This window comes from Dendropsophus ebraccatus, chromosome 1 (assembly GCF_027789765.1).
Source record: "Dendropsophus ebraccatus isolate aDenEbr1 chromosome 1, aDenEbr1.pat, whole genome shotgun sequence".
NCBI lineage: Eukaryota > Metazoa > Chordata > Amphibia > Anura > Hylidae > Dendropsophus > Dendropsophus ebraccatus.
This window is the reverse complement of record NC_091454.1, coordinates 203,838,911-203,852,848: the sequence shown is the minus strand read 5'-3', so window position 1 is coordinate 203,852,848 and position 13,938 is coordinate 203,838,911. Positions and strand designations below refer to the sequence as shown.

General features: G+C 44.4%; 1 protein-coding gene across 1 annotated transcript; it reads left to right on the top strand.

The window, feature by feature from the left end:
- The first annotated feature begins 3,375 nt into the window (after window positions 1-3,375).
- On the top strand, window positions 3,376-4,272 carry LOC138784066 (olfactory receptor 13F1-like). The gene has a single exon (XM_069959556.1). The coding sequence runs from the start codon at window positions 3,376-3,378 to the stop codon at window positions 4,270-4,272; it is 897 nt and encodes a 298-aa protein (XP_069815657.1).
- Window positions 4,273-13,938: the final 9,666 nt, after the last annotated feature.

Here is a 13,938-nt window from a genome sequence, read left to right as displayed (position 1 = left end):
CAATTAAAAATTAGAGATGAAGCCTGCAGAAGGGAAAACTAGTTAAATGGCTCTACTCTTAAAGTAAGTACAACAGATTATCCTCGAAGGTGACCTGAAATCATAGGTTTTACTGTCTTTTTGTAGGTGAGGTCTCCAGAACTCCACATCTTTGGGGGCACAAAATCAGCTAAAGTTTCTTTGCATTAGAACACAGTTATCCACCATCTTATTATCAGAGAATTATGTCGTCTGACTAAAACACGGTTAATCTTTGAGCCATTAACTAAAGAAAACAAAATCCCATCTGGGGATTCATATTCTATTTTATCGTAATGAACCATCTGCTTGTCCCAGAGGAAGATGAAGAAGAAGATATAAAATATTCTTTGTGATCTTTACCAGATATTCATGGCTCGTATATATAGTCCAGAGGTAAATGTTTGCATGGCACAATATATTATATTCATACTGAATCACACATGTGTATTTAGATACATTCAGAGGTACAGAAGGGCCCTTTAGATTTAAGTGTAACTGTCATGTTTTTTTGCAGAAATTTATAGTACAAGAGATTTTAACAAACTCTGTAATAGGTTTTATTAGGGCAAAAAAGCCTCTTTCTGTACCCAAAAAGCTGTTTGCTGAGTACATTATATCCTATGGAGGGGGGTGAGGCCAAGGGGGATGAGTGAGCAGGGAGAGCAGAGAAGCAGCTGTACAGTTTGCAGACTGTCTGGGCATATAGAACACTGGATTCTTAGGTCAGAAAGGTCAGTGCTTATCTGGGACTTTGGTGAGAGAAGATTGTAAAATGTAGTGTTTTGCAGGGCTGCTTTTTTTCTCTCCATGCTCCATCATCCCCCTCGACCCCTCCCCTCTCTATAAAATTTACACAGAAATCCTGCTTCTTCTGAAGTAAGAGGGGACAATGTTTGACTGAATCGTGTAAGTGAGAAAAAGATCAGGCACTCACCCATCAACGTGTCAGTTTTCTTCTTTATTATTCATGAAAAAATTCATAAAAACGCAGGGAGAGGGAGCATGGCAAACAGGTCTTCAGCGACGCACGTTTCGTGTCAAACAAACACTTCCTCTAGCTGTTACTGGTCAATCATCAGCTAGAGGAAGTGTTTGTTTGACACGAAACGTGCGTCGCTGAAGACCTGTTTGCCATGCTCCCTCTCCCTTTGTTTTTATGAATTTTTTCATGAATAATAAAGAAGAAAACTGACACGTTGATGGGTGAGTGCCTGATCTTTTTCTCACTTACACAATTTGGACTAAGTCTGTTTATCATAGAGCACCACACGGACGTGTATGTACTGTGTCTAATATAGTGACTACTGATATAGAGCTGTAGTGCCGAGTTGCATCTATTAGTTGGACTATTGAAATCACCTAATGTTTGACTGAGGTATCTGGGGCTCACCAGAAGAAATGATCCTGGGGGCCCACCAATGAAGAACCAGTGAAAAACAACATGTCAGTCAAGGTTTGTGCAGATTTTAAAGCTCTGGGCCCACCGGAGGTTGCTCCGGTACTCTGGGAGGCCAGTCCGGCACTGAGGGGGGAGGTAGGAAACCAGCTTTTTGAGTACAGAAGGAAACTCTTATTGCTTTATAAAACCTATTACAGAGTTTCTTAAAATTGCTTGTACTATTGATATTGATTTTTGAAAAATGACATTTAAATGACAGTTACACTTTAAGGCTATGTTCACACTACGTATATTTCAGTCAGTATTGTGGTCCTCATATTGCAACCAAAACCAGGAGAGGATTAAAAACACAGAAAGGCTCTGTTCACACAATGATGAAATTGAGTGGATGGCCGCCATATAACAGTAAATAACTGCCATTATTTCAATATAACAGCCATTGTTTTAAAATAACAGCAAATATTTGCCATTAAATGGCGGCCATCCACTTAATTTCAACATTGTGTGAACAGAGCCTTTCTGTGTTTTTAATCCACTCCAGGTTTTGGTTGCAATATGAGGACCACAATACTGACTGAAATATACGTAGTGTGAACCCAGCCTAAATAGGAGTGATATTATGAATCTGTGGACATGTAAGTATACAGCTGCATGAAGTGATGCCTGAGCTTTAACAATACATGGGAAAGGTATGTTACATATAGTGAATATACTGCATATAAATCCACAATCTGCAGCGTGTAGTCAGTGAGTCTCTCTGCACAAAGTACATACAAGAAGATTATATACCGCGGCAGTTCCCCTTAAAGCTTAATCTTTATTGTATCCAAATCTTAATCTTTATTGTATCTCTTTTATATTATCTTTCACCAACCTGATTGCAAATACTAAAGGAACATTACTAAATGGCAACAAGTGGCACTCTCTGACAGTATATGAAATTCTATTGGCACCATGCAGCACTATGATAGAAAAAGCTAAAATTATGTTGGCATGATATGTACTGTTTGGCCTTTTCATTTTAAAATAATTTATATTTTTCATTGCTTTTTAACTGACCGTTTTTGAGAACAGAAACTACAGAGCAGTAGCACCTCTGTTCTGTCATCTTCCAAAATGTTTTGTGGTATTAAGAGAAGTAAGCACTGTTAGGCTATGGGCACACGCTGTAAGAGACCAGCCGTTCCGTGACCCAGCCAGGTCATGAAACGGCCAGTCTCAGAAGAGATCATCCCAGCCGGTACTGCAGTACCGGCCGGATGATCTTTAGGGCCGTAGAGTTCTGATGCGGGCGCATCAGTGAGCACCCCACAGTGAACTCCCCACAGCACACAATGGAGCGAGCAGCTGGAGACGCTCGCTCCATTGTGTGAACTGACATGTCACTTTTCTACCGCGCCGCTAGGGATCCCAGACGGAGCGTATACTATGTATATATGTGTATTGTTACAACGGCCGTGATTCCTGCGGAACTTACATAGTCTTACACAGTACATACCATCCTCAAATTGCTGGAAATACTGCTGCCCATCTTCTCCATTTCCATAATCCAAACTGCTTAAGGAGGCACTGTTGTTTCAACAAACTTTTCATAGCTCAACAGGGAGTGCCTGGGAATACACACAAGCTCAAGAAAGAGAGAAAGACAAATGTTGGAAAGAAGTCTACTCTCTTACCACTCACTTTCTCCTGCATTCTTAACAATCTACCAAGGACCAAGGGATACCTATTAAACAAACAAAAAATCATCATAAAATAAAAAGGTTACAAAAGTGTCTTGATTCATTTTTCCTACTTTTTACCTTTTGTAGGAATTTTTGCAATGTGCCAAGTCAATAAAGAACATCTAGACATGTGACGAAAAACATAAAACCACTAAGGTCTTATCATTTACAGTACATTCATCCAACAGAACATTGATGGAGAACCAAACAACCATTGACAATTTCGAGATTATGGCTTTTTCTACTTCGGCAAAGAACCGTCCTCTACTGTTCGCTCTATATCTCTTCATCTATTTGACTGGATTACTGGGTAACACCATTATAATCTCATGTGTGATCACTGATCTGCGGCTACATAAGCCTTTGTACATCTTTTTAAGCAACTTGTCGGCTGTGGACGTGATTTTTACCTCATCTATTCTACCAAAACTGATGGACGTTTTACTGACTGGGAACAACACGATATCTTTTGTAGGATGCTTCACCCAAATGTACCTCTTCATGTTTGCTGCCTGTACGGAGGACATGCTGCTGTCTTTTATGGCCTATGACCGATATGTGGCCATCTGTAAACCCTTATATTACCACATGATTATAAAAAAGAGGAATTATGTATTATCTCTAATGGGTATATGGATATTGGCCTTTGTTAATGCCTTGTTTCTCAGTCTGACCATCTACCAGATGGGTATATGCCATTCTAATAAGATACAGCATTTCTTCTGTGAGATCAAGGCTTTCGACAGGATTCTTTGTCCCAACACCAAACTTCATCTTATTCTTTTTACAGAGCTGGCATTTGGATTTTTCCCATTTCTTCTCTGTTTAACATCATACATCAAAATAATATCCATCATTCTCAGGATTCCATCCACAACCGGTCGAAAGAAAGCCTTCTCCACCTGCTCCTCGCACCTGACCGTCTTGGGTATGTTCTATGGGGCCGGTTTGTGTATGTACCTAAAGCCGCCTACAGAACATCTAGAGGAACAGGATTTGGTGTTCTCCTCATTGTTTTCGGCAGTGACCCCTATGCTGAATCCAATAATATATAGTTTAAGAAATGAAGAAGTAAAGGCGGCCGTTAAGAAAATGATTAACTTGAAGTATAGATGGAGCAAACTTTAATTTGACATTTAACATATTACAGACCAAAGTGTCAAGTGAAAGTCTGCTCCATCATGGTCTGTAATTAGTGTTGAGTGAAGTTGCCAAACTGTTCAGGTTCAGCAATGTTTTCCGAACCTAAACAGTCAACATTTCACTCCCGATGGCTGGAGATGTTGGATGCCGCCATAGGGAATTTTGGCGACTTTAACTATCCACTGATCGATTACAGACTGGTCTTCCCAAGGACCTTGACTTTATAGCTGAGGTGTCACCAATCCAAGATGTAAATGTGACCGCACTGTAAAGGGGATCAAAGAGCTGGACAGACTGAGTTGGAAAGTGGACTGCTGGATGACTAAATGGGGAAAGTATGTATTACAATGAAAAGTTGGAAAAATTTAAGAATGAGTAACCCAAGGGGCCCTGTAGACTCCCTTGTTTGGGGTGTATGTGTTACAGCTGCGGCTACGACCCGCTCCACAGGCCATGGCCACACTACTGCGTCCGGCGTAGCCACTCTGTCCTCTGTGGCGCTTGCTGGGGCCTGGCTCTCCTACAACCACAGCTCATGTCACCAGCCGCAGCTGCACTCATACCTCCTTCTACTCTGCTGCTCCGGCCCCTATCACCCGGCAGTCTCCTTCTCCTGCCCAACACTCTGTGGTCCCTGCCTAGCATGCACATTCCCGCCTCCTAGGAGGTGTGCGCCAGCTCTGTCAAATTTAAAGGGCCAGTGCACCACTTCTTGGCTGGCACTGGCCAGTGAAACTATAAGTGCCTTCTTCTTCCTGGCATCCCATGCCTAAGGCTGGGTACACAATACGTATATTTCAGTCAGTATTGTGGTCCCCATATCGCAACCAAAACAAGGAGTGGATTGAAAACACAGAAAGGCTCTGTTCACACAATGTTGAAATTGAGTGGATGGCCGCTATTAAATGGCAAATATTTGCTGTTATTTTAAAACAACGGCTGTTATATTGAAAAATGGCCGTTATTTACTGTTATATGGCGGCCATCCACTCAATTTCAACATTGTGTGGACAGATCCTTTCTGTGTTTTTAATCCACTCCTGGTTTGGTTGCAATATGAGGACCACAATACTGACTGAAATATACGTAGTGTGAACATAGCCTTATGATGTAAAAAATAACCCTCCAAATTAGGGCTGGGCGATTAATCGAATTAATTCGATTAATCGTCCAGAACGTTGAAATCGATTTGATTTTTTGTGAAAATCGTAAATTCGATTTTCACAAAAAATCATTTCGGGCTGCGGTGCCGTGGAGGAGCTGAGAGAAGGGGGGTTGCGGTGCAGGCCGGCGGGAGAGCCGTAGAGGGGCGGTGTGGGTGAGCGGGGAGAAGATGCTGGGTGGCCAGGCTGGAGAGGGGCGGTGCAGTGCCGGCGGCCTCCAGCCACTGACAGCGCCGCCGCTGATCTGCCCCTTCCACTGAGCGTCCCACTCCCCTCCCGGCCAGATATGGAGGTCCCGGGTCTGTGGAGGAGGAGGCCGCAGGGACTACAGTAGGTGGTGATCGCGGCGCTGCTCGTCCTGGAGCTATACAGCGGGATCGGGGGGCTCGGTGCAGACCCCCGTTCCCGCTGTATAGCTCCGTGACCCGCAGCTATGCGATCACCACCTACTGTAGTCCCTGCGGCCTCCTCCTCCACAGACTCGGGACCTCCATATCTGGCCGGGAGGGGAGCGTGTGTGTGGAGGTGAGAGGAGGAGGAGATGTATGTGCCCTCCTGCTCCAATCACCTCCAGCTGCACCAGTCACCCCCCAGTCCCCTCAGTGTCCCCCCAATCCCCTCATTGTTCCCTCAGTGTCCCCCCCCAGTCCCCTTCAGTGTCCCCCCCAGTCCCCTTCAGTGTCCCCCCGTCCCCTCATTGTTCCCTCAGTGTCCCCCCCCAGTCCCCTTCAGTGTCCCCCCGTCCCCTCATTGTTCCCTCAGTGTCCCCCCCGTCCCCTTCAGTGTGTCCCCCCCCAGTCCCCTTCAGTGTCCCCCCCCCCAGTCCCCTTCAGTGTGTCCCCCCCAGTCCCCTCATTGTTCCCTCAGTGTCCCCCCCAATCCCCTCAGTGTTCCCTCAGTGTCCCCCCCAGTCCCCTCAGTGTCCCCCCAGTCCCCTCAGTGTCCCCCCAGTCCCCTCAGTGTCCCCCCAGTCCCCTTTAGTGTCCCCCATTGTCCCTCCAGTCCCCTTTAGTGTCACCCCAGTCCCCTTTAGTGTCCCCCAGTGTCACCCCAGTCCCCTTTAGTGTCACCCCAGTCCCCTTTAGTGTCCCCCAGTGTCACCCCAGTCCCCTTTAGTGTCCCCCATTGTCCCTCCAGTCCCCCAGGGTCACCCCAGTCCCCTTTAGTGTCCCCTAGTCCCCTTTAGTGTCCCCCAGTGTCACCCCAGTCCCCTTTAGTGTCCTCCAGTCCCCTTTAGTGTCCCCCAGTCCCCTTTAGTGTCACCCCAGTCCCCTTTAGTTTTACCCCAGTCACCCCTCATCTATACCTGTACTACTACACCCCTTATCCACTATACCTCCACTCCTACACCCCCTATCCACTATACCTCCACTACTATACCCCTTATCCACTATACCTCCACTACTACACCCCTTATCCACTATACCTCCACTACTACACCCGTTATCCACTATACCTCCACTACTACACCCCCTATCCACTATACCTCCACTACTACACCCCCTATCCACTATACCTCCACTACTACACCCCCTATCCACTATACCTCCACTACTACACCTCTTATCCACTATACCTCCACTACTACACCCCTTATCCGCTATACCTCCACTACTATACCCCTTATCCACTATACCTCCACTACTATACCCCTTATCCACTATACCTCCACTACTACACCCTACGTAGATAGAGGCACAAACATGATTTCCTATACTATATGGGGCCTCTGTTACACTGGAAATCAATACAGTTGTTGTCTAAAATATTAAAATAGTATCTGATGCTGCAGGGAGAAAATGTTCTGTTTATTTAGCAAAAAAGGAAAAAAATCGAGATTTAAATCGAGAATCGTCAAAAAATTTTTAAAAATCGAGATTTTATTTTTTGCCCATATCGCCCAGCCCTACTTCAAATATTTTTCAATTTTGTCTCAATTTATGGTAAAATTAGGGATGGCATTAAAAAGTACAGCGCAAAAAGCAAGACCTCATATGGTTCAGTCAATGGAAAAATAAGAGATTTGTGGTTCTCAGAACCCACGGAGAAAAGAACAAAAACAACAGGAAGGTGATAATAGATGTAAACGTCCCATAAAAAGGATCTTGAAGAGCTAGACTAAGTTGGAAAGCAGAGAACTAGATGAGTAAATGGGGAGGTTTTATAATAGAAGGATGGAAACTAGGCTTACCTTACATAATATGGAGAGTAAAATATATGCAAGATCACAGAACGGCAGAACAGAATTTTTATGTTTGGAGCATTAGCTTTATTCTGTATAACCTCAATACACATTAGGCCCGTGTTCTCCTAAGAACGATTTTAGATAGTTACCTTGTGACTAGGGATGAGCGAAGCCAGCAAATTGGTATAACACATTATGAGTTGAGCGCGCCCACTAAGGGTGTATACACACAGAGTAATTCTCGCTGAAAACTCCATGCGAGAATTCGTCACCCGACCCCGCACACTCCTGCTTCCCTCTTCACCGGCTCCATAGACTCTATTATATGCTTGGGTGGATTCCGCTGTCCGCCAAAGAATTGTCAAGTCCATTGTTTCGGCGGATGATGGAATCCACCAAAGCATATAATGGAGCCGGTGGAGAGGGATGTGGGAGCATGCGGGGTTGAGCAGCGGATTCTACACAGAGTTTTCAGTGAGAATTACTCCGTGTACGAAAACCAGTTTGGAAGGTGGACGCTGAATTCACTAATCCCAGGGAATTGGTATAACACACTAGGGGGGGGGAGATAAATCAAACTGGTGTAAAGTGGAATTGGCTCAGATGCCCCTAGCAACCAATCAGATTCCACCTTTCATTTTCCAAAGAGTCTGTGAGGAAAGAAAAGTGGAAGCTGATTGGTTGCTAGGGGCAACTGAGACAATTCTACTTTACACCAATTTGATAAATTGGGGAGACCTAGGAGTGTACAGTCATGGCCAAAAGCTTTGAGAATGACACAAATATTATATTTTCACATGATCTGCTGCCCTCTGGTTTTTATGTGTGTTTGTCAGATGTTTTTATCACATACAGAAATATAATTGTAATCATATTATGAGTAACAAAAGCTTATATTGACAGTTAGGGTGGTATTACACGGGCCGAGCAGGGCCCGATAATACCTGTAAACGAGCAGCGATCTGCTAGATCGTTGCTCGTTTACTGGGCCTATTACACGGCCCGATAATCGTTTGACAAGAGCTGCAAGGACATCGTTACCGATGTCCTTGCAGCCCTTGCTAAACTGGCATACATTACGCATACACATTCCAGGGCTGCTCCTGCTGTCCGCTTCTCCCGGGGTCCCGCGCGCGCTCTAGCTTCACAGCGGCCTGTCAGCTGGTAGGCTGGCAGGAGCAGCCCTGGAACGTGGATGGGTAATGTATATCGTAAGTCGCCGGCCACACACCGCTATTACACGCAGCGGTGCGCGGTCGGCGCCCGACAAAAATAGGGTCTAACCTATATCAACGATCAGCCGATGATCGTTGTCATCGGCTGATCGTTGCATTTATTACACGGAGCGATAATCGGCCGAATCGGGCCAATTCGGCCGATTATCGTTCCGTGTAATAGTACCCTTACAATGAGTTAATGCAGCCAAGTCAATATTTGCAGTGTTGACCCTTCTTCTTCAGGACCTCTGCAATTCTCCCTGGCTGATCTCAATGAACTTCTGGACCAAATCCTGACTGATAGCAGTCCATTCTTGCACAATCAAGGCTTGCATTTTGTCAGAATTTGTTGGTTTTTGTTTGTCCACCCGTGTCTTGATGACTGACCACAAGTTCTCAATGGGATTAAAATCTGGGGAGTTTCCAGGCCATGGACCCAAAATCTCTATGTTTTGTTCCCTGAGCCATTTAGTTATCACCTTTGCTTTATGGCAAGGTGCTCCATCATGCTGGAAAAGGCATTCTTGATCGCCGAACTGCTCTTGGACGGTTGGGAGAAGTTGCTCTTGGTGGCTGTGTGTTTAGAAAAGACTGGGAGAGAGCCGATTCCCTTGGCTGAGAAGCAACCCCACACATGCTTTACAGTTGGCATGAGACAAGACTGGTGGTAGCGCTCACCTCGTCTTCTCCGAATAAGCTGTTTTCCAGATGTCCCAAACAATCGGAAAGGGGATTCATCAGAGAAAATGACTTTACCCCAGTCCTTAGCAGTCCACTCCCTGGACCTTTTGCAGAATATCAGTCTGTCCCTGATGTTTTTTTCTGGAGAGAAGTGGCTTCTTTGCTGCCCTCCTTGAGACCAGGACTTGCTCCAAGAGTCTCCGCCTCACAGTGCGTGCAGATGCACTCACACCTGCCTGCTGCCATTCCTGAGCAAGCTCTGCACTGTTGGTCTGTCTTTCTTGAGGACCTGACCCTTTTTTCTTTGTCTGTATACATTTCTCCTAGGGTATAGGAGTTTCTTCCAGGTTAACCTCGTTAGGCATCTAATTTGCAGTTGATCTCACACTTTATCCTCTGTTTTTCTATCTGCACTGCTGGTAGCCCGATCCCGCAGCTGAAACACTGTTAAGAGACAGTCCTGGCGTTTGCTGGTCTTTCTTGGGTGTCCTGGAGCCTTTTTGGCAACAATGGAACCTCTCTCCTTGAAGTTCTTGATGATGCGATTGTTGACTGAGGTGCAATCTTTCTAGCTGCGATACTCTTCCCTGTTAGGCCATTTTTGTGCAGTGCAATGATGACTGCACGTGTTTCTTTAGAGATAACCATGGTTAACAGAAGAGAAACAATGATGCCAAGCACCAGCCTCCTTTTAAAGTGTCCAGTGGTGTCCTTCTTACTTAATCATGACAGATTGATCTCCAGCCCTGTCCTCATCAACACCCACACCTGTGTTAATGGAGCAATCACAAATGATGTTAGCTGGTCCTTTTAAGGCAGGGCTGCAATGATGCTGAAATGTGTTTTGGGGGATAAAGTTCCTTTTCTAGACAAATATTGAGTTTTCAAGTAATTGCTGTTAAGCTGATCACTCTTTATAACATTCTGGAGTATATGCAAATTGCCATTTTAAAAACTGAAGCAGTAGACTTTGTAAAAATTAGGATTTGTATCATTCTCAAAACTTTTGGCCATGACTGTACTGTGCTCAGTGAGTCAATAATAATTTGTCTTCACTGGTCCCAGTTAGAGAACATCGAACATCGGGAAATGTTAGGTTCGATCAAATTCGAACCTTCAGCATTTGATTCCCGATGCCTTCCCGTTCCGTGGGGAAGGTGGAGACTGCCCGAGTACCGCCTGGAAAACAGGCATACAACCTAGGTAATAGGCTATATCCCTGTTTTCCAGGCAGTGCTTGGGCAGTCTCCACCTTCCCCATGGAACGGGAAGGCATGGGGAATCAAATACTGAAGGTTCGAGAAAGTTCGAGTTCAATCGAACCAAACATTTCCCGATGTTCGATGATCTCTGATCCCAGTAACTTATAATACACAACAGGCAACCCAGTTACTTGGTAAACTGGATATGACTTGATAGCTCACACAGAAAATCACCCACAATCCACCTTCCTCTCCTTTTCTCTCTGTCCTTATCTCTCTGTATTTCTCCCTCTGCTCCAACTGCTTGCTGTAATCCTACTCTCCACTATACACAGCCAAATGGCCGCCTCCAGGAAGCCAATCACCTTAGAGTTCTGACATCACAGTGGGGCTTCCAGGTGATTGGCGCAAGGGATTATGGATAACCCTTTGTTCCCGACAAAAGACAGTACTGTAAGCTAACATGTGCGGCCGCCATGTTTAGCAGATTTGGTTAACGAATAGCTGTGAATTCGCTTCGCTCATCTCTACTAGTGACTTTCAGTAAGATTTGGGATCTACTAATGCTAAAGCCTTAAAACTGACTGACCCCATTAAACACGGAGCACAATCTCATATTGGAACCTTTCATTTGTTTCCTCACACTAGTAATATTGAGATCTGCTTTCAGTTTGGTAATTCAACTATTTCAGTCCACAGCCCCAAGAGTCTCCACTATGTAGAAGGCTTTACGTCCCCGGTAATAGGTCACTCCAAACTAAATAATAGAGTTTGAAAAGTTATTAAACACATCAACAAAGAGATGAACCCATCAAAGAGATGCCACCAGGGACCAGCCCGATGACCAATGGTTCAGACAGCATAAAAGTGATGACAGGGTTCTTGGTCTCTGACAAATTGAGGTTCTCCAACTAAGTTCATAAATCATCTTAGTTCAAGGTGACTGTACTGGACTTCTAGAGAGGTCAATGTACTGCTGAGTCTTTTATATTTTGTAAGGTGTTTTAGCCTTTTATTTGTATGCAAGCACTGTCCATCCAGTGATCTGTGAATAACACGAGTTTTATACTGAACTAGATTTCAGTGGGCATTGATCATCAACCAAAGTGTTGAGTAGTTACTTTCTAGGCTATCTTAGGGCCGTATTACACAGCTTGATCACCAATGTAAATGATTACTGAGCCATTACATGGCTCGACTATCATGCGGCAGGGGCTGCACGGACATCGTTAGCAAGAACTACACAGGCATCTCCAAAGTCTCAGCCAATTGCTGGCCGCGCTTCTGTCCCATCTCGGCCAGTGATTGGCTGAGTGTCCTATCACTTCAGACACCGGCTGCAGCGGGCAGGCAGAATCTAGAAGAACTCTGGGGAATGGACAGAAGAAGCGGTAAGCATGGACAGGTATATATAAACTTTATTATTTTCTTTGTACAGTCATAAGCCGTCAGCCGTGCATCACAAATGCCGATCTTAAAGGCTACCACTCACTTCACAACCGTGGCAGGATACTCTGAAAAAATCCTACAGGTGGGTGGTCCTCTTCTAACACAACTTGTGGTACGGAATTCCACAAAACTCTGTAGACTGCATTATAAGTGTAATACAATCCAGTCTATGGCACTTCTGGGAGTTCAGTACTACGGCTCCTTCAATTTTTTTTTTAAATATATTTTTGTACTCGTCTAAATCACCTCCCTACCAACACCACATACACATAAAACCAATGAGTAGGATCTCTAAAACCTTAACCTCTTCATCAAAGGGAAAACCAAAATTAGCCCCCTGTTTGCAATAATAACACAAGATATTTAGTTATATGATTACTCAGAAAAGTTTATTTATTCCATAATTCCCCAAAATAGCCCATAAAATCAACACATACACAATAGACATTTAAAAACAAGGTGGAGGGGCACCATATAACTAAAATCACATCAATATCAATTTATGTAGCAATGAGGGCTATGCTCATATCCTAATAAATAAATGACCTATGCTGTGTCCAAAAATCCTATTAAAGTGCAAGTGCATATAATATAATAAATAATTCATACACAATTCATGCCAAATTTACAAGCAAAAGGCTGCATTGCCTACACCATGGTGGTCGTTGACACACACAGCACAATAGCGCCCATATGCTACCAAGCCAACCCCTCCACCTCACCCCCCAACGTGTTTCGCCAAGTCTTTCTCAAGGAGTGGTGAGGCGGTAGGGGCACAGACCAGTTTAAATACCTAGGGGGCAGCAGATTAAGCCAATAACAAATGCCACCTTGTTTTTATATGTCTATTGTGTATGTGTTGATTTTATGGGAAATTTTGGGAATTATGGAATAAATAAACTTTTTTGAGTAATCATATAAATAAATTTCTTGTGCTATTATTGTTAACGGGGTTAATTTTGGTTTTCTCTACCACATAGACATGGAGTCATCTAAGATGGGGGTGATGGCTAATCTGCACAAAGGATGCATAGGGTTTTCAGATATTGTATACCATATATTAAAAAAGAATAAAAATTAATGAAGAAAAATAATCACTATGAATTTACATTATTTGTAGTGGGTTTTTAAAAATTTATCCTTCTTTTAGATCTTCTAAACTTTAGGTTAAAGTTTGTTAAAATAAATTTTGCACTTGAATTGCAAGAAAAACATAATAATTAGGCGTAACATGGGAAAACGAAGAACTCTAATAGGCAAAATCTCGTGGGGTTCAGAATGTTATATATACTAATATGTGTAATTGCAGTCCCAGGGCTGCCGCACATTCCCTGCAGATATGGCTGAGGCTGTAAATATAGAGAATTGTATATAAATCCTTGTCAGTATTAATGAGGAGCTCAAAGTTCCAAAGATTTCATCCCAACAGAAGGTAATATTTTCCTATTCACTTTTTTACAATTGTAAAGCGGCGGGTCACTCATCGCGGCGCTCCAGTCCCCGGTTCCCGGCCGCTTCCTGGTGTCTGACGCCGCCCGAGACGCTACGTCTCAGGGCCGCTCAGCCACTCAGTGAAGGAGGCGGGATCCGAGCGGACTTCAAACGGATCCCGCCTCCTTCACTGAGTGGCTGAGCGGCCCTGAGACGTAGCGTCTCAGGCGGCGTCAGACACCAGGAAGCGTCCGGAAACCGGGGACCGGAGCGCCGCGATGAGTGCCCCCAGGCTGGATAACCCCTTTAAAGCCCTGAGTGAC